This window comes from Trachurus japonicus, chromosome 15 (genome assembly GCF_045865225.1).
Source record: "Trachurus japonicus isolate A0001 chromosome 15, Traja_1.0".
In the NCBI taxonomy this organism is placed as follows: Eukaryota; Metazoa; Chordata; class Actinopteri; order Carangiformes; family Carangidae; genus Trachurus; species Trachurus japonicus.
In genome coordinates, this window is record NC_140921.1 from 15,329,579 (window position 1) to 15,355,953 (window position 26,375).

The window sequence follows — 26,375 nt, forward strand, 5'->3', positions numbered from 1 at the left end:
GGAGCAGCCAGTATTCACTTTTGGTTATAGTGTCTGCTGTTTCTCTAGGCTAAGTCACAAAGACAGCTTTGTAAATGTACAAACTCGAAGTGCTGATGTTGTATTGACAGCAGTTTTTTAAAAGGATTTACACTTAAGGCGAGACACTACAGGCAAAAACACTGTTTTTTCATGCACTGATCAATTTTGGGATTTTGGGCTTTTTGGGGGGGATTTTCTTCCTTAACATGTATTCTTTCAGAACAGTCGAAAGAAATGGTAGAAAACAACAAACAAAGTTATAGAACTGAAATGAATAAAGGGAAATTACTAATAGACTTAAACCTGAATGTCACTTCAAATGAACAAATCTGTGCTGTGGAGAAAAATAACTAACACTTGCACAGTTGTATTCACAGAATTTGTTTTCCTTCCCACTATGATTGTCATGGGGTTATCTACAATGTGAGACAGCTTTTCCATGGAGCCCACTGTAATATTTATATATTTTTTACCAGTCCACCACAGTGTGCAGTATGTACTGCTGCTGTAACCCTGTGAATTTCCCCACCATGGGATATATGAAAGGCATACTTTACTTTACTATACTATTTACCAGTATATGGGCCTATATGGACACCCTTTACTGGTCTGGAGTCACAGTGCTTTGTCCCACAGAGGTAGTGCTGCTGACTCTCATGCTGCCACAAATCTTATGAATCTGTGAGAGCTTGAACACACTATTGGATTTTCCAGGCTAATGAACCACTTAGGTTCAGTGAGCCAAATTTCCAAGCTAATACGCTTATATGAGAAGATCTTAGTCGTGCTTAACATGTTCAAAATGTTTGAGGATCGCTAACCCCAGGAGTCAGTTTAATAAAGTTGGTTGAGCCTCACCCCTCCAGGGTTGCCATCAGAGGCGGTGACAATCAGACGGTACTGATCAGTGGTCTCTCGATCCAGAGGCTTGCCCAAAAGTAGAAGGCCAATCCTGCAGAGGGAGAAAGAGAGAGAGAGGTCAGAGAGTATGCTTTGTAAATATACACAACTTTGTTTAGAGCCCCTTATGTATTCCTTGTCTGTGTGATATGAAGCAAAAGCTTCAATTTAAATAGCTTGGTTTAGCACTTCAAAATACGTTATTGCTGAAGCAATAGTGAATGATGACGAAGGCTGCACTGCACCAAGTTTATGAACTTCCAGATAAGCCACATTTATAAAAAATGGTCACTGATAAAGTAGGGCGAGTTTTGGGCAAAGAGCAGGTGGGCTTTTAAACGCTTTCACTCTGTCTTTCTGCCTCTGTAGCCTGCCTCTTGCTCCCAAAGCACATGGACTACAGAGAGATTCATGTTTTCTTTCCAGTGACTGCAGCAAACACAGTGCCCCCCCCTCCTCCCTCCCCTACCCCACCCCCGTGCTCGTTCACATGCTATAATTTGGTACTCTGGTATTCCAAACACAAAGCGTGGATGCATTCCCAAGCAGAACGCTGAATTATCTTTGTTTGCACACACAGGTGCAGAAGACACGTGAGAGAGCGCAACCCCCCTCCCCAACACACACAGATGCACACACACACACACGCAGGCTCTCCTCGCACTCAGGCTCTGCCAGGCCCCACAAACGGAAGGAAAGACGAATGCATCTGAGCATGCCGCTAGATTAATGCCCGTCCCATTTCCCTGGTGTCCCCCTTGCTCCTTCACATTTCTAATTTAAAGCTCCTGTGGCCAAACAGTCCAAGCAGAACCTGACCGCTACTTTCTTCCTGCCCCTCCCGCCCATAACTGTCAAACTGTAGAGCCCCATCTTAAGATCTGAAAGGCAAATTACCCAGACCTCGATTAACATTGTCTATTTCACTGAACCACTTGCCCCAAGTTATGGTGAACATATTGCTTTGAATCCAATACACCTGATGGTTGGTGGTCAAGAGGGCAAAAGCAGCTTTCTAAAAACATCATAAAAATGCAGCACAGCATCCCCCCCACTGCTGTGCTCACACTTATTTATACACAGCCCTTCTCTGTGCTTGATGTAACTAAAAGGTAGATGAAACTCAATGCGACTATGATAATGAAGATATACAGTGATAATCGTCATAATTGCGGTGTTAATGATGGTGATCTTGATGGCGATAATGACACAGATTAGAAAGATTAATGCCATTTAACACTGGCCTGGGGAGTTTTTTTTTCCCACCCCGACTACAGCTGGAGTAGGCTAGGTCTGAGAGGTTCACTGATCATGTGCGATAGCGTCCTTCCTCCTCTCCCCGGCCGCCACAAATGAAAAGATGTTGTCAGACAGACATGATGATGTTACGGCATCGTACTGAATGACAAGGGTGCAGGTTAGAGTCTATCCATCCCTGTCAAACTAACAGCTGACCGATCTGCTCCGACTGTGTCTCTATATAAATGGTAATGATGACTTCACGTACAGGGCCTTCATTTTCAGGTCACATGAATGTTTGACCTGAGGTGAACTAGCTGGATGAGGTGTTGACTTTCACTCAAAGAAGACATAAATGAAAACTTTTCAGACTGAATAACTTAGTGAATAGACATGAATAAAATAACTCACTTAAGGTTCACTTTGTTTATTCCAAAATGCAAACTGTAAGATAATTTTTTGGCAAAGGATTTGTTTGAGTTGTTGTTTTTATTTAGACTTATTCTGACTCTGGCCAATAGACCAATGTTTGGTTTAAGACGAGAGAAAAAAAAAGAAAAAGGATAACTCCTCTTTCATTTTCTTTTTCAGTATTACTTTGCAGCAAGATAGTTGGCGAGCAACACAGGGCCACGAGAAGCCAGAGAAAAAAGCTTGAGTATCAAAGTTGGCGTAGCCTACAGGTTAGGATTTTTTTTATGAAAGTGATGCAAGAAAAAGTTGATGTAGCCAATATAGTTGTAGAGTGATGTGATACTGAGAGAGTTCATGTATCTATATGAGAGTGATGGACTGGCTGTTTTCATAAGGATTCCAAAGATTGGTATTTTGAAGAATTTGGCCCACACAGTATGTACAGATTTGCAAATTTCTGTCATGTCTCTCTGGTGGACAAAGAATGTAATGGACACTCTGTACAGTCATTACTTCTAACATATATTTGGTATTTCTGTGCTCACATTTCTTCTTATCAGGTGATGGATACAGGTACAACAATATGTCTGAGAAAGGGCACTGCTAAGGCGCACGTAGTTTATTTTTACTGGTTATATTCAATCTCATTTTATAGTTCTATTTGTTTTATTAATTATAATACAAAACATTCAAAGTTACAGTGATAACATGTGGGACATCTTAACAGATCATCAGTCCAACCAACCAGACCTAAACCACAGTAGACTACTTTATGATGTGTTAAATTATAATTCTGACACTACACATTTGTATACCATAACTGAAAGCTCTGTGTGTATGTGTAAAACGCTTCGTGCCTGTCAGACGATCAGCTGCCGATTCAATGGTGCATCCTGCTCACAACCATAATGGTGAGTCAATCTGAAGCAGAAGCATACCTCCCCTCAGGGGAACCAGCCCCATTTATAGGGACTTATAGACCAGAGAGCTCATTATTCATAATAGCTGGCAACAAGCTCCATATGTAGCCTGAATCTGTACATGCAGCAATGCAAAGAAAAAAAAAAATCTCTTCACTGAATCACACTGGATTTCTGAAGGGTTGAAAAATGAGAGCGTGAAGTAGGTCTGTATATTGCACACTCATCAAACATACCAGCTAACCACTCTTTGATTCATAGTATGCTATATCAGCATCTGTTTGAGGTTATTATATCGCTAGGTTGCTGAGAGCTCCTGATGTGATTGTAATATTTCTGCCACACAGACAATGACCTGAAGGAGAATGTGTGTCTGTATTTCAGCAAGTTTTCTGTCATATCTGGCTTTAGAGTCTGTGGTTGCAATGCCAACAATAACAATTTCCTTGTTGGTTTGATTGACATGTCACCATGTTTCTGGTCACCATTACAGCGCCACTCTGAAACCATAAAATGAATATCCTTCCATAAAACAAACAATTTTTAACACTGTGGAGCAGATTAAGCGTAAACAAAAGGAATAGATACATTGCTACAACACAGCTTGTCCTTGCAGAGCTGGGAGCCTGAGGATGCAGACAAAAGAGGTTTTAATCAATTAGTGAGAAACGTGTCTGGCATGGTCCTGCATTTCAGTCTCCCAGTGCCTCCTCTCTCCATATTTGTTTGCGTATTTAAGGGAAGGTAAAAACCACAGACCACTTTAATATTTTATGTCTTTTCTTTGCTCCCAAGCAGTAATTGAGCGAAGTGGGATTTTTAAATGCCGATGTCGATTATAAGATGTAAGGTATTTGTCTTTGTGTTTCATGTCCGGGCTTCTTTAGAGACGGCAGAAAGGCTGCAATGAGGCCAGAGCTGGAGAGCAAGAGGAGACAGGACGTGAGCAGAACCAAACTCCAGCCATCAAATGAAATTTAATTCCATGTAATTATTTCCAAAGAGCTGTGTACCAGCTTCTGGTAGCTCTGACCTAATTGCCCTGGCCTGCAAATTCATGTTTTATTTTAGCTCTAACAGAATAACATGAAAGATGCTGCCTGCAATATGAATAGAACTTGTTGTTTTCACCTCACCTTGCCACTAAGTCATCGGCTGTAAATAGTTGCTTGAAATCTCCTGGATCTATAGTCTGCAAATATCTGGTCTCTATTTACTTAATATTGTAATATGTCTTGTCCATTATGTTATTTCATGGCTGTTTCAGTGGATGATATATAATGCATGTTTACCTCTTGAGGAGGAGGTATTTTGTCAGTGTCCTCTTTCTGAGTATTTTTTCCTTTTTGTGTGTGTGTGTGGTTGAGAGTTTTCCTACTTCAAATGGAGGGTTGCATTCTACAAAGACTATGCATCACATTCAGGCAAATATGTTATTTTTTGTTATACAAACATAATGTTTAGTTGAGTAGAACATTGATATGATCATGGTCACGAACAGCTGAGGCAGCTAGTGGGTGTAAATGTGTTCATTTTCAGCTTGGTTTGATGGGATTCTTAATAGTACCAACAACTAGAGGCAGTGTTAACAAACAAAGTTATATATTGGCGAATAAATCACCTCAAACTAATAATTGGCAAGTCACTACTACTACTACTACATCTCACTATCATCAAACTGCACATTCTCACTCTCATTCCTTCTTTCACTATAATCACCCCTCACTCTGGCAAACCAATACCATGAGAGGAAGGCTAATGATGATAGTGAGGCCCTGCCCTGGTTTGCCCAACTCTTTTGGGGCAATGACAATAAAGGAAACACTGTGTCTGCACATATATATATTACTACGACTGTCTAGTCTTTGGGCTTGAGAGATCGACATGAAACACACAAGCTTATCAAAGAATTTCATAGCTGAGTTGACTGAGCCGGGTTGTTTATCAAAGACTTTCATAGCTGAGATGTCCAGTTGTTTGCGTTTCTCAGATCATAATCTTAATAAGGTTTTTCATAAACCCCATTCAGCTGTCCACAAAATCCTTGTCTTGTTTGGCAAACACTCAAACAAATGTCAGTGTTTGACAAATGTCCTTGCAGAAGAGTTTGGCTGAAACATGTGGCACACCAAAAAAAGGGACAGACAAACTCATTCACACCAACAAACTACTGTATAGAGTTGTGCCTGTAGTGCCTGAACAATATCTGAACTTACGTCTCAGTGAGGTTGAAGATATTCTGGGAATCCCCACTCACAATTCGGTACGTGATAGGGTCATTTTCTCTGTCTGTGGCCTGGGGAAAGAAAAAAAATCAGTAGCTTGAAGGTCATACAGCACCATGAAAGCTGAGGGCTATCAGATATGATAGAAACACAACAAGGATGGTGGACTTGAGTGAAAGTGAGCAGTCTATATGCTGGAGAGAGACAAACAAAGACAACAGGGCATTCAGAGAGCGCAGGTCTCTGCCAAGGCCAAAGTCAAACAATACACCAGACTTCAGTGAAAACAATATAAATTTTTTAGATAAAATTTCAGATTTTTCCTAAAATTTAATGAGTTGTTCTCTAACCAACGCCCCATCTCTCGAGCAAATTGGGTGCAAATAAGTTCTGTATGTTTGGCGTAATCCTGCTGACAAATAAACAGACACAGGTGAAAACCTAAGCTCCTTGGCAGAACTAAAAATGTGTTGATTGTGTTGCAACATAATTTAATGATGTGCTGAAAATTTCATCAGGTTAAGAACTGCAGAATCATACCAAGTGCCTCATTAAATTGCACATGCCTTGCGAGAGGGTGTGCGGTTGTGGGTTTTTTTGTGACTCACTTGCAGATTGAGCAGAATGGCTCCAATCCTCATGGCCTCACTGATTTCCAAGCTGTAAGTGCGGAGAGGGAAGCGTGGGGGGCTCTGGTTGTTGGGTGGTAAAACCTCAATGTACACTGTTGTGATGGAGCTCCTGGCAGATAGAAAAAGCACATGTCAGCCCACTGACAGCATCAGCTTCTCCTTGACAACCTGTTGAGCTGTGCTGAAGAACCTTGCCCCGAGCATAGTGGAAATTGTTCACGATGCATCATCCTATACCAAAGCTCTGTTGTGTGGAGTTTTGATTGCAAGAGAGCAAAATGAAAAAAATAAAAATAAAAATACACACACAGGGTTTACCCACATTTGGCATGGGATCTTTCTCTCGTTCACAATTTTATCAGGGATGTTTTATATCCAAGTGTAAAGCCATAGTACATGCCTCTCATTCATAAATTGTTCATAAGTGTAGAATTAGCTCACTTAAAATCAGCCTGCTTGTTCACAGCTCTTCACAGCAGAACACATGAAAATGGAACAGACTACCAATGTACTTGAAGATAATTGTACATCTGAAACAAAACAAAGTGTTTTCTGTAGTGCATTGTGTCACTGTGCCTATCTGCAGCTTGTCTAGCTGAGTCCGGGTCATTTGATGTACAAGCCTTTGTGTCTTATGTCTTTGTGGAAACAGGTGATGACTTTGGATTCATCAAGCAAAACACTCAAGTACTTTTAATAGTCTGATCTGAGATCTGAGATATTTAGCTCTTACACAGAATTAATTATTTTCTTTTTGATCACGAGATAAAGAGGAGGATGATGTATGATGCATCTCGTACCAGAATTTGTATTGCTAGACGAAACAAGACCATCTGTTTTTTGAGTCCCAGCAGCTTGTTAGAAATGTTATTTCTCCATAATTCAGCAAGGAGAAGACTTTCTGTGTCATTCAGAAGCTAAATTGTAAATGACTATGAACAAATATTGAATTAAATAAGACTTGTACAGCAACACATGCTGTGTACTCCAGTCCCCTCCAACCAAGTGGAGACATAGGAAATGAAACTGGTTTCTGAAACATCTTAGAAACAAATTGCCTCTTTATAAAATAGTAATGCACTGCTATCACATCAATCCCACATTTATCACATTTAAATAATAAACCCTTCATTCTGCTTGTATAGAAATCTTCTGTTCAGAATAGAAAAACACACACGCACACATAAGAAAGTAGTAAACACAGATGGCTTGTGTGCGTGTGTACCTTCTCTGGGTCTCTGGTGCATTGTCAGAGGCCTTGACAGTCAGTGCGTAAGATCGCCCCACGGTTAGCGTGACATCAGGTGCCACAGTGATCCGTCCAGTGCGATTACTAATGATGAAATCTCCCTGGGCACCAGCCAATATCTCATAGGTCACCAGACCATTCAGTCCCTCGTCAGCATCTGCTGCTGTTAACTGGGAAAAACAGACAGATCCATATTATACAAATAAACACCATAATACAGTATACATATACAATTGTGCATCTGTAGTCTTACAGGGGGAGTTCTGCAGAGCTGCAAGCAACATGCTCACTGAACCAGTCAAGCAGTAAATATCTCTTAGTAGGAGGTTGTGACAGACTTCAGTCAACTTGGCAACCTTGAATCCATTTTGGGAGCCTATTATTATCTAACTGATACACAGTGGTTGGCATTTACAGTAAACATACTACTGAAGCTATATTCTGCTGGCAGCAATTTCTCAATTTCTTCACAAGTTGTGATTGCAGTTTGGGGTAACACTTTATAATGAGTACACACTATTAAGCATTAGTTAAGCATTAATAAATATTGAATTCATCATTTATAACACATGAATACTCATTAGTATGTAGTTAGTAAACATAGTTATAAATGTTTTACTCATCATTGATAAGCACAGTAGTTATGGATTAGTAAACACTGAATTCATCATTTATAAAGCATGTTTCTGACGTAAATACTCATTAGTAAGTGGTTTACAATCACAGTTGTAAATGTTTTACTCTTCATTAATAAGCTCATCTATATAAATGATGGATTCAGCATTCCCAAGCGCTCTTACGCGTTCAGTATGAATGGTTAGTGAGTGTTAGTAAATGATTTATAAAAACTCACAAATTTCATTTCCAATGGATGACTTATAAACAGTTATTAATGCAGGAATTCATGAATTCAGGCAGTTACAAAGCACTTACTACTCGTTAATTAAGTATTTTGTGTGAGCTCATCTAAAGTGGGCACTATCTATGCCTTATATAGAGCATTTACAAATGAGATATTAAGATTCACAAGGAGAGACACAACACGATATGGTTCATATTGCATTGTATTTATTGCAACTTGGGAATATTATAAGAGTCTGGTAAAAATAAAACTGATCAACCAGCGCATCCAGCGTTTACCATTTGTATTTATAAACGAGTCTGTGGCGGCCGCGACTCTCTCCCTGCTCTCTCCCTCTCGCGCACACACGGGCAGATGGACAGGTCGTGTTGTGACGGTAACATGCTAATGCTAGCTATAGTGTTCTGCTATCCGCCCCCCATGGGGGGGGTTCCCAGTAGTGAAATGGCACCCGGGTACCGCCCAAGCCGAGCGAGTACTCGGATATCGGCTTCAGCCCTACAAACAATACGGCATCTACACTGATATCAGTTCACTCCGAACCATAGACTGTATAAAGTTCCGAACATACATCCATGACCCCGAAGCAGTCTTTTGCCCCCTGGCCCTGTTTTTGGTTGCACGCGCACCGGCGGCCGCTGGACGTGTACGTCGACGAGCCTACACGTCATCAACGTCACAACGCCTGGACGACGCTGGGAGGCGGCAACGCTGCAGCCGGTGCAGCAGCCTGGTCCTGGTGCAGCAGCTAAGATGAATGGAGAGTTGGAGACGGAGAACTCTGCCCAGAATCGACGAGTCCGGCGGACGCGGGCCCAGAAGAAAGCCGGTGTGGAGATGGATATCGAAGTCGGCGGTCGTCAGCGGCACTAGTGGTGAGTATGTGTTCGTTTTGTTTGCTGCCACACATGGTCCATGGATGATAGCTAACGTTAGCTTGTCTGCAGCTGAAGGCTTTAGCTCTCGCTCCCTGACGTACTACCGCGACATGTAAACACACATTTCAGGACTGCTGACTTGTATCATCAGAGCAGCCTCCTTTCATATTTAATAGAGGGGGGGTGGGGGGGGGGGGGGGCGGTGGGGACAATAACTGACTCTCATCTGTCAGAATGTGCCTGCTGTAAAGGATAATCATAGCTGAAAATCACAGGTTATTATGTCTGTTCTGATTTTACAAGCCAATGTGTGACTGTGTGTGTGTGTGTTGTGTGTGTGTGTGTGTGTGTGTGTGTGTGTGTGTGTGTGTGTTGTGTGTGTGTGTGTGTGTGTGACTTAAGGTTAAATATCCTTTTTTTCCCCCCTCTTTCTTTATTTTTAAACTGTTGCTAATTTTTCCTTTTTTGTTCTCTAAATTGCAGTCCAAAATCTGGATCAGGGCCGTTTCCCGGTACAAGAAAATTCTCTGGCTGTTTGTGCTGCTGCTTTCAAGCGTGTTGGGATGCACCGAACATCTGCTCCAACCGCAGAGAGCTGCCCCCAGCAAATATAAGGAACTGACTTAATTTTTTGATACAGAAAAAAACAAATTAAATAGGCTACAGAAGGATTTTTTTCAAAGAATTATTTGCTGAACTTAAACTTCTGTGATCCACTGTTGCGTTTTTTATTCTGCCATGCTTACCCTTGTTTTACATCAACAGAATACAGTTACAATATGTTGGGAAGTTGCAATAAATACAATGCAATATGAACTATCCCTTTGTGTTGTGTCTCTCCTTGGTCTGTTAAGATAACCAAGACTTTTATGAGTCTTGAGGCATTGCAGCCTTAATATCTCATTTGTAAATGCTCTATAAGGCATAGATAGTGCCCACTTTAGATGAGCTCACACAAAATACTTAATTAACGAGTAGTAAGTGCTTTGTAACTGCCTGAATTCATGAATTCCTGCATTAATAACTGTTTATAAGTCATCCATTGGAAATGAAATTTGTGAGTTTTTATAAATCATTTACTAACACTCACTAACCATTCATACTGAACGCGTAAGAGCGCTTGGAAATGCTGAATCCATCATTTATATAGATGAGCTTATTAATGAAGAGTAAAACATTTACAACTGTGATTGTAAACCACTTACTAATGAGTATTTACGTCAGAAACATGCTTTATAAATGATGAATTCAGTGTTTACTAATCCATAACTACTGTGCTTATCAATGATGAGTAAAACATTTATAACTATGTTTACTAACTACATACTAATGAGTATTCATGTGTTATAAATGATGAATTCAATATTTATTAATGCTTAACTAATGCTTAATAGTGTGTACTCATTATAAAGTGTTACCCAGTTGGGTGACCTTAATGATCAATAAAGTTTGGAATTATGCTACCTTTCATATGAGACTGATTACTGTACATAACATACACTACATTATGTTGTGGAGAGACAGCTGCAGGACAGTTTTTATTTTGAAGAAAGATAAGAAGAGCAACATATAAATATATAACGTCCGCCCTGCTCTGTTACAAAAATGAATTAGGAAACCACCATTTCCTTCAAGCCAATTAATTTAGGGCATCCCGCTGCTTGTAATTATGAGCCCTCGTGGTGTAGTTGGCTTAATATCTTTTAGGCCTCCAATTTTAATCCAAGATATCCAGACCTCCTTTTTCATGCTCCTGACAGTGAAGTAAAAGCTGTAGCATCAAATAAGCAGCAGCATCCTCAGGGAGCCTGCAGCTCTCATAAACGGCTTATAAAAATCGGTTAAGCGGTCATACCAGACACTCTGTGACCCCTGGCCTCATTTCGGGGAGGGTGAAACGGCAGGTTTTTAAGACAGATTAAACTTGACCTTTTCAGTCTGACATTTTTTTGGAGAGGCTGTGCTGAGAGGACAGATCAGCTGAAAGATGAAAAGATCATGTTTAGACTATCAAATGAGAGACAAGCCTGTGCATTAATAGATACAGCAGAATGGGGTTGGAGATTTACATTTTAAAGACCGTCAGTGCATGCAAATACACCTGTGCATGTCTGCACACATGTTCTGTATTTGTTCTCATTAGTTCATGCCTGACAGGCAAACGGGAAGTAATGACATTTTAAGCCAGTATACTAATTTAATAAAAACAAACAATGTTCCTTATCAATGGAAACAACCACAACACACTCAATGAAGAGGACAGAATACTATTGTTAAATAGCCTGATCATTTTTATTCAAGAGGAAAGATTGATAAATGGTCATCATTATGCCTCGCACCACGAATCAGCCGCAGTCATGACAGAGGATGATCTACTGGGTAAAAGGTTCCCCTCGTCTGTGCACTGAGGACAGAGATAAAAACATTCTCACCGACTCCTCTGTCATGACTACAGATGAGATGACGGGAACTGTTCCAGGGGTTTGCCTGTCAACACAATGCTCTGGATTGTTGTGGTTATTTGCTTTCAGCATGAAAGAGCGTGTGTGTGTGAGAGATTCTCTATGATGGCGACAAAGACGGAGGCGTAAAGCAGAGTGCCAAAGCGGGACACCAAAAGAGAGGGAGGGCGGCGAGAGCACGATTGCTGGGATTGATTACCTGTAGCACCGTCTCTCCCGGCAGCATGTCTGTAAAGACTTCCACACTGTAGGAGACCTCAGCAAACGTGGGTGTGTTGTCATTGGCATCAAGGACCAGGATGTTGACAGTTACTGGGCTGCTCTGCTGGACACCATCTGATGCCACCATCTGTAAACACACAAAAGAAAAAAGGGTGTTGCAGGCAAGTAAACAAAGTCCATTTTAAAAAAATGAAATCACAGACATCTGATGTTATTCTCTTTTGAATTCAAGATTGTTTTTATGTTTTGATAAGAGAAAATGTCAAACGTCAACACAGTTCTCCCACCACCACAAGTCACCAACACTTAGCCCTTGTATACATTCATTTCTCATTCTTTTAACATTAAAAAAAGCCTTTGAAGAGATAAAAAGAGGGGGCTTGTATAAAGCTCGCCCAAAGGACAATTTGCAAACAGAGCAAACTGCATGTTTGTTTGTCACAGGCAGCTGTGATCTCCAGTACTTGGCAAGGGAGAAAGAAAATGGACTGAGCAAAACAACAAATGAAGTGTAGGGAAGAGGAGATCTAAACTACTACCGGTACTGTGGCAGCAGCAAGAAATACACGTTTCTGTGGGAGAAATTGCTTCCCCCCCCAAATTTGTGTTAGCACTAGAATGGAAATGACATATCTTTCTGGTTAGACTGAAAATCAGGAGGGTTTGCCTTTAGTAGAAGCTAAACATGCAGAGTAAAGGGGACCCAGACACACAAGATAACATATACGACAGCACCTATTTCCTCTCCCATCAAACAGAGCGTCTGTTCTGCAGCCAGCCCTGGGACATAGACACCAAGCAATGTCTGGGAGCCAAGGGTGAAAGCAGATTTGGATTTATTGAGTCATCAGTACTGTATGCACAAGCAATCCATACTTATAACCATGCGATGCGCAAATACTGACATACATCTCTGCACGCACTAAACATATGTAAACAAGCCTGCCTCTTTGTCCCTCTCCTCCTCATTGTCTGACAGGAAACCCAAACAAAACATACACACAATAATCCTTCAAAGCAGATTTGTATCTAAATTGGATCTGAGTGCACTCTCCCACCAGTCCAGGATATGCAGATTAATTATAAAATTAATTTGAGATGAGCCTTTATAAAAAGACAAGAGTTCTCTCTAGCAATCTTTGAAATAACATTATCTCCATGAAAGTAAAAGCACAACCTTCAAAGCATCTTTTCATTTATCTAGAAAACATAATTTTAACACGCGTTAAAGCAAGAATTCAAAGCATTCACTTATAACATCTGATAATAAAGTAATTTAGGATTATTTCTATGAGATGTCATGGCTCAGATCAGTGTTGAGAGAAAACACCTGACTCGTGTTTTGATCTGATCCATCTGACTCATGTATAAATTGGTCACATGTGAGATTTGGATACAATTGCAGACATTGAAATGTCAGTGCAGACTTTGTATGCAAAGTATAATGCGTCATCGTGTCTTTGAATTTTATTGATCTGGTTCAGTCATGTTTAATTTGTCTTACAACTCGTCAACACCGGTGGCGTGGTGAAACCAGCATGTTAGCAGAAGCTTACAGTCATCTGTCAGTGTCCTCCATCCGAATGCATTTAGGCACAGAATTAGTTGTGTTTTGGCAGTACTCAAAAAAACAATTCAAACTCATTCTGGTTCACATGTAAAAGTACAAAACTCGCAATAGCTTTGAATCAACTCAGATTAGTGTGAATAAAAACCCGAGTTTATCAGGCTCAGGGCAGCTGTGTTGATCAAAGTAAAAGTTAATTCTGTCAGATAGACAACTGAAAAACTCAGTTAGATGCTGTTAGCTCATTTTGTTAGCTTGTAAAATATTTACTAAAGACACAATAATTGTGTCTTTAGTAAATATGATGAATGGATAGTGTGATAAGTGAGTCAAACTCTGAAGTACAGACTGATGTTCTCATGTGGGAAGAATCCATCCAAGTCAGAGGCTATCGTTAGCATTTAATGCACTGTAGGTCTTTGGGGAAACAAGTTCAACAACAACTGCTAAAATGGTCCCCAGTAAATAAAGTATTTTTATTCCGCATGGAAATAGTGATGTAGGGAATGTTGCAGTGAGACAGACACGACAATGATGCTGATGATGCAGGAAGGGAATTTCTCCTTTTTATCAGTGACAGTGAATGCAGGGACCATTTTAAAGAGCTGAGGGAGCCATGGAAATCTAAAAAATGCACCATATTGAGCAGTCACCACTGCAAGGGGAGGCGCATTGTCAGCTTTCACTATAATATGTAGTCAGAATGCATCTTGAGCTTGAAAGCTTTCTGAGCACTTCTGCAGAAGACAAAGAACCAGTGAGTGAGTTCCTCATACCCGGATCCACAGCGAGATCTGCACTGGGTGAACTGTGTACAGCGTGAAAAGAGTTGACGCTGGACATGTGCAATAAACAATAAATACAATAAACACATCAAATCCTCATAAATTCCTGACTCTAATGTGCAAAGCACCCGTAACAGTCCAACCAACCTCAGCATTAAATCAGAACCAACATTGAACAGATTCATCCGTGTTCAGAATCTCTCCGGGGAAACGTTCCCACACAGCTCAGTGTTGATTCGCTGATGTTCTCTAATCCAAAGAAACCCCCCCCCCGATCGAAAGAGCTGCTTTATATCCCAAGATGCTGCCATCCCACTGAGAAAGTTACAAGGAAACAAGTTACTTTGGTGAACCAACCAGGCTGCTGTTGTCAGTGTAACAGCAGTAAAACAGAAACCTGAACACTTAAACTGAAAACTGAAAAACACCAAACATACAGTAAAAAGTTCAATAAAACATCAGAAACATCACGAGTAACCTACTTCAGAATCCTAATGGGACTTGAAGGCAGTGATGGAGCTCAGTGAAACTGTATGGATTATACATACACATGTTCTTTCAGAAGGAATAGTTCAACATTTCAGAAATATATCAATTTATTTTGCGAGATCAAGCTTTAGAGGTGCTACTATGTGGATTATATTGGACTCAGCAAGGCCAGCTGTTTTACAGTTTTTTCAATACTTAGAGTTTACCAAGCTAAGCTATAGCTTGATGTTCACTGATAGATGTAGGGGTGGTAAAAATATTTCCATCTACGGCAAGAAAGCAAATAAGTCTTTTCTAATGTCAAATTCCAAACTTGAATTGACGTAACACAAGGAAATCATAAGCAACAATAGGATGGCAACAGTGCACACCTCTGCCAGGGACAAATATCTTCTTCTAACAGATCTGGGTTATTATCTTGGTGTACAAAACTGTATAAACTCAAAAATCTCAAGATTCAAACATTATCTTTTGAGAACTTGACAACATTTCTAAATTCCCCTCTTTCACAATGTTAAGACGACTAGTACAAAATAAGTGGATGTGCCAACCAGACTGGCACCAAAGTTTAATAAGTTCTTCCCTCTGCGCCCAATCCCTCCACCAAGTTTGGTGCAAATTATTTCAGTACTTTTTGCAAAATCCTGCACACAGACAAACAAACAAGCATGAAAACATCTTATCCTTGGCTGTGGCAGGAGCAAATAGAGAAATGCTACAACAACAGAAGGAAGACACAACATGATTCAGGTTTTCACAATACTATAAATCTTTGTTAATATCAGAATTACACATTCACAACATCTAGACTAAATAATAAGGTGAATAAATCAATAAGGTTAAGCAAAGGTCTTAATTATTTTTCAACTAAACAAAACCACAGGGGTCTGATGTGCTTCTGATTCACCTTTGAATATGAATGTGTAAATCTAAGTGAACAGACCGTTGTACTTCACCGCTGTCCAACCACTGATAAAGGTCATATTGTTCTAGAAGTGTCAGGTCAGCTTTTCATCTGCAATTGCCTCTTGGTATAGAGCTAACCTGTGACTTCTATTAATATACACAAAATGGGAGATGTAGGTCACAGGGCTTTAGTGTCTGAGGCCTACCGTTAAAGTATAGACCATCTGCTCCTCCCGGTCCAGGGGTTTGAGGAGCCTCAGGTAGCGGATTATCCCTGTCGGGGTCAAGCCGAAGATTGTGGTGTAGTCGTTCAGGGTAATCTTCACCATTGGGTCTTTCGTCTTCCAGCAGAAAGAAATACAAAAAAAACAAGAAACATATGTTACCATGACGACATGAGCGTTTCATCATTTTCTAACCAAGGCCGCAGCTGTGGGGTTGAGAAAACCTATCAAACAGTACATTTGATCTGCAAAAGAGTTGAAAAGTATTGTGTTGGCAGGTCTCGCTTCTCTCTTCAGAAGACAGTGGAAGAGGAGCTGAAGATGGAACCTGAAATCAATGTCTTTTAGAGTGTGTTTGTATTAATAAGGAAAGGAAGATGGGAAATGGCTTCTGCTGAAACAACATGGGCTCGTTATTACCCTCGTTCCTTTTTAGGTTCAGAACTGTGAGCACATTTTTCAGTTGTTAAAATATAGATATGGATTTTTACAGCTTTTGATTAGGGTACCCAGATGATAAACAAACTTGAAAATATTTTTTAAAAAGAGCCATTTAGACATTTACAAAAGATGTATCATCACTGCTGTTTGACTGTGTTAACAAATAAACCTGGAGGCCAGTGTGGTCCATTGCTGCAAGTCGACTTCGATTCACGTCCATCAATAAGTCCTCTTAAGAGAGTTTGGTAAACATCAGGAGTGAGTGGCTTATTGATTTTGTTATCTCTGTTTCCACTCCACTTTGATTTGTTAATCTTCTCCAAAGACTGAGTAAAGGGATATTTTGAAAGATGAACCAAAGGTATCGGCCATTTGTTTTGGTCGTGTGTGTGTGTGTGTGTTGAAGAGTTTAACTGTAACTCCATTAGTGGTGTTTGTTATTAAAGCTACTACACTGTGGTGGGTGAACACACACAAACATGAACCCAAACAATCACACTGTTTGTTAAATGTGTCAAACAAATGTGTCACCCCCCCACACCCTCCCTGCCTTTCATCCAGCTATACACACAAGAATCAAGTCATAAAATAACAAATCCTTTTGAAGAGTGAAGTTGGCATTCAAAGAGAATAATTGCATGAGTTTTGTCTTATGCAACTGCAGAAACCACAGCAAAAACATTCATCTGCATATAAAGAAGGAGAACAAAACACAGCAAAACACTCCAAACACACACTCCCATTAGGAAACAAAATCAGCGCATCAGCTAGACTAATCTATGTACAGACCCGTCAATACCGGAGAACTGCCTTGTGTTTAATATATTGTTAAAAAATTTTTTTTAACACAAAACATATAATTTCTGCAGTTGTGAACACGCTGGGAAGCTCACAGTTTTTTTTCTCCAAAGCAGAGTAACAATATCTCCAGCAGTGATGAGTGCACTCAGTTTGTTTTTACTTTTCACATTGTGATGCATGCATTCACAGGAGGGATGTCCCGAGTCAATTAGCAGAGCAGGGATCAAGCTGATCAAGGCTTTTCACTATCAGCCATATGAAACGTATCCATTGTTTGTTTATTGTGCTACATGTATGGCAGGGAAAGCCATTTCAGTGTCAATACACCACTCTCCAAGGTGAAGCATAGTGAGAAAAAGCTTTCATTATAAATATACACACTGACACCTTGCCACAGTGGGCAAAGCCTGTGATTTTCGAGCACATCAAACAAACAAAACTAAACTAATGCATTTAATCCTCATATGGATTGAAGTTGCCTAAATCCTGCCTCAACTCCACACTGACCTTTCTTTCTCAAAATACTCGAGGACACTAAACCAAATACGGTAAGAAACCAATTAAAGCTGTAATGCAGATTTAATGCAGAGTTATTAAGCTATCAAATCCCTAAATTGAACCATTTGCTGATATGAATGCGGGCCTCCTTTTAAGCTAATAAGTGTGCACAGAGCTGTACTATGCAATGAAACATGAAAATTAGATCAAACCAAATATCGGTGGATATGCAATATTTACCAAAAAAAAGAAAAACTTGTCTCTGAGATTAGAGCTTGAACTTGATCTGGACATCCCTATAGTACAATGTGAGTGTGTTTGTATGTTCACTGCATTTCAAATCAACCCCTTTACCTACAGGTGTATCACCAGGAGCCAGCTACAAGGGGAAAAAAATTAAACAGGAAAAAAAAGTCATGAATGTGTTACTTTCTGTGAGAACACAACATAAAGCCATGAATACACGTGGATGTTTAATCAATATTATCTAATCACTGCACTACAAGTGCTTTGTGCTTTGTGTTTGTAGGCATGTGTAAAGTGTTGGCAACAGTGAGCATAGGATGACAAAGGCTCTCCTCTCTTTACCTCTTCAATGTCATTATCCAGAGCTATGATTCCCAGGGGAGCACTGAGGTTGGCACTGGCTGAGATCGTCGTACCCACAGGGGAAGACTCACTCACGTAGCCCTGATAGGTTGCAAACTGGAAATATGGTGCCTGGTTGTTTTCATCCAGGATTTCGACAATTAGGTCAGCGTAGGCTGGGAGGGGGTGACCGTTGTCCTGCTCAGCCTGGAAAACAATGGGTAAGACACAAGAAGTCATACATTTATTAAATAAAACCCAGCCTGCTGGAAATATATTAAGAAGCACTAATAATGAGTTGGATGATGAGAGTAACACACTCAGGGCTATGGCGCCCCAACTATGCAGGCACGAGGACAGAAAGGCACAATATCTCTGAGTGTCATTTCAATTACAAAAAAGCTACATTGACTAAATTCAATCAGGGGTCCACTTAGGATTAGGCCACAGTAATTACCAGGGCACTTAACGCAAATACTCTCATTTGTAGGGGGGAGACAGTAATTAGTGCCTTTTGCTACTCAGTCAAATGGTTGACCAATGATTGAAGGAGGCTCAAAGGAAATATCTGAGTCAATGCCAAAATGAAACACTTTACTAGTAAAGGAGTGTCGGAGCACTTGGTTCCAGTTTGGTCTGTCTACACTGCTGACTGTGCAAAATGAGCTGAACCTATTTTGGTGTCTTCCTGTACAGTACAGTGCCTCTATCTTGCCTAAAAGCGTGTGCGGAAATTAAATGACCAAATCCCTCTTTATCTCTCCAACATGTTAATATCCTCCTTCAAAAAACAGAAATGCAGCAAAAAAGCAATGGAACAAAACTCATGTGACCTTGTAAGTGTGTAAAAGCGTGGAATCAACAGTAAAGTAAAAAAAATGCTGAACTTTCTACTAATCAAGTCTTTGGAAAACCTGCCTTACTCTCCACAACTCCCTTCTTACTGCATGAAATCAATAGACTTTGGTTATCTATAAAACATTATAAATTCCTAGAGATTCAGAATAACTGGACATAACAAATGTTACAACAGCCCGCACATGAATCCCAGGAGCTGAACACAAAAAATGCAGGACTGAAATATTGACTCATGTGCATTCATATTTGTGTCACGTATGGAGCATGTACTGAACTGTACCAAGCATAAACATTGCTTCCCCGTCATTTTCCGACTGCACAGGTAACACAGCGCATTACCACAAATCAAATTGTGTGTTGTCTCAGCTATTCAAACTGTGCAATAAAAAAAGAAGGCTATAGTGTAACCCAAGTTGCGTCTGACTACAACAGCCCAGTGAGACCAAACCAGATGGATGTGGCGTGGTCAGGCTGTCAGTGCAATCTTTCCCCTCCTAAGCACATGTGTCACTATTGCCTCCCACACAGGGATCCTTCAGAAACATTAAGGCTTTGAAAATACAGATGGAGAGGGGGAGTGAGGAGACATCACTTTAAGCCATGACCTGGAACTAATTCTGCACATTAGCTCAATTTCACTGGGCTTGTGTTGCAGAATACCAATTGTAACAGAGGTATGTAGTTCTACTGCTAAATATTAAAAGTGCAGGGGCCAAGAAACTCTGTAATTTCTGCTTTATTGTCTTGCCTGTGTATACCCTACAATTGCAGACCCCTGCTACGCACTTTTTGCAATATCCAGCTGGGTTTCACTGCAGCTGAGGTTCATACCAATTTTCATTGCCATCACAATGTTGTGCCACACAATCTTCCCCAAACATCTTCTACCATTTTCCCTTATCTGTGTGATAATAAGGAACACCCACACTGCGCTGACCCACAGATGCAATCTGCTCACTTAAACACCTGAGGGAAAAGTGCTGTCATTTGATTGACAAAGTGTGCGCCTGGATGCTCTCTCTTTCTCTGCATTTTCACAAACATTTTTGTCTGAGAGAGAAAAGACAGGGGGTGAGGGGATGGAGTGGTGGAGTGGTGGAGTGGTGGTAGGATTACAGTCAGTGTTCCCTGGTGATTTAGCTCTTTAGCGCGCTCCCTATTTCTTGGAGGCAGTGCTAAATGACCTGCGCTCCGCTGCAACAACACACAGGCCTGCAGGAGATTGGCTGCTACCAAAAGTCACTGTTTATCACTCAGTCTTGATTCTCTTGTTGTGACTCCATCATCCTTAAAGTGTCATACTGCATCTCTTCGCTGTCTTTTTTTTTCCATTTTAACCACACTCGCTCTCTCTCCACCTCCATCTGCCTCTGTCACTTGTCTTCATTTCATCCTCGTCATCTCGGTGGTTATGGCTCCATCAGGATCAGTGATGACTTTTGAAGAACAACAGATGTGCTTTACAAAATATGCTGTAGATTAGGTTTGTATCTAGGATTAGCTATGTAGACCACAAACTGTGCTGCAGCTGAGCACTCTCAAGATACCAAATTCTAATTCTCACTTTCCTCCTCCTGTGAGTCCCAAAGCAATGGCTCCTCCACCTTTATGAATCAGGTAGATAAGGCTCCCACTATCATCCACACAGATCTCACTATCTATCTTGGTCTTTTCCTGCTCCCCTTTGAACTGTCTCCCTTCCTCTAGCTATGCACAATCCTCTCAAGACATGCAAAAATGCCCCTCATACGATCAATCTCCCTTTCCTCTTGTGGAAATCAGCACTTCCTCTCATCTCTTTGCTCCCCAGCTATCCTGGTAAACAGCAGGTTACACAGCGCTCAGAGGTGTCTAGAGGTTAGTGACGGGTGGATGGAAAGTTCATCTGCACTGCTGCTCTGCACCAGCAGCACCAAGGCAATACCTGACTCTGCTCTAAATTAGGATTCATGACAGTGCAGCAGCCCATCCTCCTGCAAAGTCCATAAATCATAATATCTTTTTCACCCCCATCTCCAAAGCAGCTACAGATAAGGTTAATGGTCTTCAGGACTGAGGTTATCTATGTGAAGCAGGTAAGGGTGCATGCTAAAGTTACCCAGATATGAGTAAAACTTGACACATTTACTTGTGGCACACAAGTAAATCAAAAATATTAAGACTGAATTGAGACATCTAATGAAACAACCTTGTTTTTCCAACGCAGGGCCAGAGGAGTAATCAATACTCTACCTTGGGCTGAACTCTGATGAAGATAATCGGTCTCCATCTCATTCAGGAGATGTAATTCATGCATGTTTTGTTTCATCACCCTTGCAGGAGTGAGAGATACCAGCACTGACAGCTTCATTTTTGTTTGCTGTAATTCTATAATCTGTTCAGCCGATTCGTGACCTCTTATTACAAAAGAACTGAAGAGATCTTTTTTGTGGCGGTTTTAGGCTTAATTAAAAGTGACACAGAAAATCTTGCTATCAGTAGAAGCGATGTCCTGTAACCCTTAATAAAATAAAAACGCATGAGTAAGGCAAATTGATTTTTCTTTTCTTTTTTTCTTTTCTTGTTTACCTTGATGATGAGCGTGAACCTTTGATAGAAGTCCCTGCTGATAGGCTGAAGCACCCGCAGCTCTGCAGTGGTTCTATTCAGGGAGAAATACTCAGGATATGTAACTGGATGACCTGCAATAATGCATAAGAATTGTTACAGATGTGGATGCACAGCTCAAATCAACAAACACAAACTGTTTCAAAGAACACTGAATGTGCGAAATCAGTGGAGTTTAAGGTAATGAACCTACCAACCAAGATGTAGTAAAGAATGCCAGGCCTGTCTGATGGGGGCTGTATGTTTCTGTCCATGTCCACTGCCCGGATTGGAGGGGTCACATTCAGTGGGTTCAGTTTGCTCTGCAACAACAGGTTGGAGAGTCAGTCAACAACACAGCAAGATAAACTGACACAAATCCATTTTTTCTATTTATGGTGTGGCTACAGCTTATATTTGAGCAGATATTGTCTCCAAGAATAACTTGGAGGGAATCATTATGCAGAGACAGGAATTCAAGTGTTTTAAAGCTGCAAATACTGGATCTTAAAAAGGGGTGGCGATTCAGGATGTCAGACTGATTGTTTGGCTGGTGACAAGTAAACACAGCAATTCTACTAAGAGGTCATGTATGTTATAGGCTATTTTTAAAAAATAAACTCTGATGACTACTCTGAGTATATTTATTCGTTTTATTTGTTCTGTGTGGCCGTTCAGTTCTGTCCACTGGCTTACTGTTTATGTTTGTGTCTTTATCACTGTTTAAACACGGAGGCAGCCAGCAGTGGGCTGCTGCCGACTCGTCTCACATGAATAACAGCGGAAAAAAGAAAAGAAAAACAACAACAACCAAAAAAGGCTGAAAAGCTGAGAGGAGAGAAGGTAAATCAGAAAAATCAAAATGCATCTAGCAGCAGAGTACAGACAAGAAAGGAAGAGCAGCAGCAGAGTAAGTTATAATGAACAACAATAATCCTTATCTACCTACTTTGGCTGTGAAGTGTGAAAATAAAAAGCCAACTAAACTTCACCATAAGATTATATCTCATATGTTAAACCAGTTGGCTGGAAAACCCCAACTCTAAAATGGCACTGGTAGAGGAAGCATTTACACCCTGTAAAAGTAGTAATAACACACTGATAAAATACCCAATTACAAGTGAAAGTTGTGCTATAGCTTGGGAACAAACGAGGGGAAGTTATAGTATAGTGCCCTTGCCCTTCTGCATACAGAAAAATGCCCCGTCTCAGTGTTACGCCATCAAATCATTACATGATTACATTGTTATTACTCATTAATTAAGTGTGAAGATTATTTTCCATCTGTAGCTGATTAACATAGAGCTAATTTTTAACAAAATGTGACTGCAACTAATTATTTTCATTATGGTGATTATTTAATTGGTTGTTTGGTTTGAAAAAATCCTGAAAGTAAATGAGAAACATTCATCCCAGTTACCAGGAGCCCAAAGTGACACCTTGACAATTGTGTCCAAACACTATAGGCCCAATTTAAAAATGATTAGAAAATAATTAAAATCATTACAATAAGTGAAAACAAAAGCAGTGAAGCAAATTCTTACATTTCAGAAAAAATAGTTTTAGATGAAACATTCGACTTGATATCAACATTACAATTACATTATTAGAACATTGTCAAGGATTAATTGGCTGACTGTTTCCTCCAGCTACACTTGCGGTGTTGGGTGGTTAACTCTTTAACAACATGCTATTTTGTAAGCTCTTCCTATGTTTTAAATGCAAAGTCTTAATTTGTTACATGTAAGTAACTAAAATGGCATGTTTTGTTGTTCCCTTGAAATTCATTCACAAGCTGGCTCTGCAGTGAATCCACAGATCTGAATCTCCCATTAAACTTAGAGATGTTGGAATATTCAAGGTCCTAACAGGCTAAGTGCTTGTGTCATGGTGTATTTGTACAGTGTAGCTGTGACACTGAGGTATAAAACTAAAATGAAGAAATGGGCTAAGAGGATTTATGTCCTACATATACCTGTTTGGCACATAGCCTCTATAAGCTATATATGTGCATAGAATAAAACATGATTCAGCAAAACAATTCTCCACCATGACAAAGTGTGTGACTTCACCTTTCCTTGTACTCCATAGAGACATACAGTACACACACATGCACGTGCACGCAGGTCCCTGATCACAGCATGTGTCAATGTGATCATTAAGCAGCACTCGTGTTACAGAAGGAGTTTGTTAGCTGCGTTTTTTCATGCTGCTTACACAATTGCCCGTATATGTGTGCTGCCTGGTGGCTTTGCTTAATTAGGCGAAGAGTTTACTCATTTGCACTAATTGACAGCTAATTAAAGGAGTGAGGGCACATCGAATTGACATTCCTCTGAGCTGTGAGGCCTTGACTGCAGGCAGGGGATGGTAGACAGTGAGAATTATGAAATATTGAGTCTTGTGAGTACCACCTGCCATTAGACGTGGCCTCAAACATATGGACCTGTATGTGTGTGTGTCAGGTACAGAGTGGCTGATCAGAGGGAGCGGGCAGATTCCCTGTGGGCATAGCTCCAAGAGCTGGTAACAGGGTCAGCTAACACAGTAATTCTATAAATAGATCATGTGTGCAAAAAGGCTCCGACATCTATTGTGTGTGTGTTTATTACATTTATAGACAATGATAATAAGAGAGGAGGTGAGGGAATGAGGAAGCAAGGTTATTGGTAATCAGTCAGGTAAAGCAGGCCCACTGTTTCTCCATGTGCGTACCTGCCCAGTTACCTACGGTCAGCAGTGGTCGTGTGTTGCCGTATAATTCAAAACAAGGCCGCCTGGCATTCACTATAGGGACTTGTAAATCTAAAAATAAATTTCTAATCCATTCAATCGCCAGAATTCCTGATGAAGGCCTGTGCCTCAGCATAACCCACAGCCCACTGGCCAATTATTAGGGTATCACATTGAATTACCAGAGCTATTACATCGATTTCTCATCAGAACGCTTCTTAACATGACTCACAGAGTTGCACATCAAGGACGACATGTTTGTGTAACTGGAGGCTACTTGCTCATGCATACTCCGACATCATCACTGCTAATCACCCAGCCAGCTCTTCGTTTACACTTTTGTGCCAACATATGGCTAAGTGAATATGTCTAGCACATCACATTTATGAAAACCTCTCCTTATGCAAAATGCCTCCATATGGTTGATACAGTATGCGTGAGTATGTTAAGTAGCCTGTGCCGAACTTGCACAGACAGGCACATGGCTAACAGCTCTCTGGCAGGAAGAATCCCTCCCTGAGGGGGTATATTTATATCCCTCAGCTCTGGAGTAATCCTTACACCCCTCCCCAACCAGCCCTCTCGCTTTTACAATGTCTGGAGGTGCGCTAAATCAAATCCCTCTAGCTCTGCACAATGATGATTAGCCATAATACCCTCCTCCAGCAGTCATTATCCAGGGGACTCCAGAGCCCACATTATATCCCCCCTGGGTAAAAAAATAAATACAGATCAACTTAATAATGCCTGTCTCGCCATTGTGATTAATTACAATACACTCATCAATTATGAGAAGACAAATCTCCCTGTGGACAGATGTTAGCATAATGGTAACACTGCAGAATGGAGAAAAATCAGAGAACAACAAAATCTGACTGAAAACTGCAAAGCTGATGTAGGCCAGCCATAAAAAACACATCTGAAATTATATTGTGCACAGTTTGAGGAAAGTAAATGGAACGGAATGAGAGGTAAATATTATGAAACAGACTCACTTAAACTTAAACACTAGCAATTTTTTTTTGGAAAACACTAAAAAAGTGTGATAGGGAGACATTCTTTTGAAAGTGTGTATAGATCCAATAAAGGGTAAGTTAAATGTAACTTCACTGTACATCAGGGGGAAAGTAGTCAGACACACAAAGCAACCAACATTTTTTCACACCACTGAAAAATATTGAATACTGAAGTCCTGCATACTTATCAGCAGGGAGGGTTACTTTAAAAATGTATTCCAGTAGCCTACAATTACAAGTTACCTGTTAGACAATGTAATTCGTAACTAACTCTAAGTACCACAAAATTAAAGTAATGTAACGGATTACATTTAGTTACTTTTGGATTACTTCCAAACATGCAAATTCAGTCACGCAGCCATCACGCATCAATCCACGCAGAGGAAACAGGAAATGAAACTCACCGAGCATCCGCTAAATTTCAAAATAAAACACAATGGATAAACGCTCGACGTTGGGGGGTCACAACAAACAGGTTTGAGGTAAACAATGGTTTACACTTGCACAGATAAGTCTTAAAGTGTGTATTGCAACACATTCTCATCACAATCCACGCCATCTAACTTACAGTACACAGATCAGCTGTTATTAAAACCCTCATAGGATCGTGATATTGGACCACCGCTCACATTAGCTACACAACAAACCGTTAACAATTAATCCACACTCAAACCGAAGCAACAATAATGTTAACTGTACTCAACAAACTATTACAAGGTTTACAACAGATATGACAGACAACCTGGGCTGTGTGTGCGCGCGCGTGTGTGTACGAAAGAGAGGGAGAGAGAGAGAGAGAAAGTCTGTAACCTGCTAGCTGCTAGCTGTTAGCTACCGTAGCTCAGGCGCTGGTCTCCCG

The 26,375-nt window shown here is 40.5% G+C and overlaps 1 protein-coding gene across 7 annotated transcripts in view; it reads right to left on the bottom strand.

The window, feature by feature from the left end:
• Positions 1 to 26,375, bottom strand: part of LOC146973387 (protocadherin-15-like) — a 236,431-nt gene that overhangs the window by 75,452 nt on the left and 134,604 nt on the right. For all 7 annotated transcript variants that reach the window (XM_085799889.1, XM_085799888.1, XM_085799886.1 and 4 more), the window contains 9 exons: positions 21,982 to 22,090; positions 21,750 to 21,862; positions 18,324 to 18,530; positions 15,978 to 16,112; positions 12,002 to 12,151; positions 7,577 to 7,770; positions 6,328 to 6,460; positions 5,711 to 5,790; positions 880 to 973 (listed from right to left, as the gene is read on the bottom strand). In XM_085799889.1, coding sequence (XP_085656015.1) covers positions 880 to 973; positions 5,711 to 5,790; positions 6,328 to 6,460; positions 7,577 to 7,770; positions 12,002 to 12,151; positions 15,978 to 16,112; positions 18,324 to 18,530; positions 21,750 to 21,862; positions 21,982 to 22,090 — 1,215 coding nt within the window. The remainder of the gene's footprint in view (positions 1 to 879; positions 974 to 5,710; positions 5,791 to 6,327; positions 6,461 to 7,576; positions 7,771 to 12,001; positions 12,152 to 15,977; positions 16,113 to 18,323; positions 18,531 to 21,749; positions 21,863 to 21,981; positions 22,091 to 26,375) is intronic.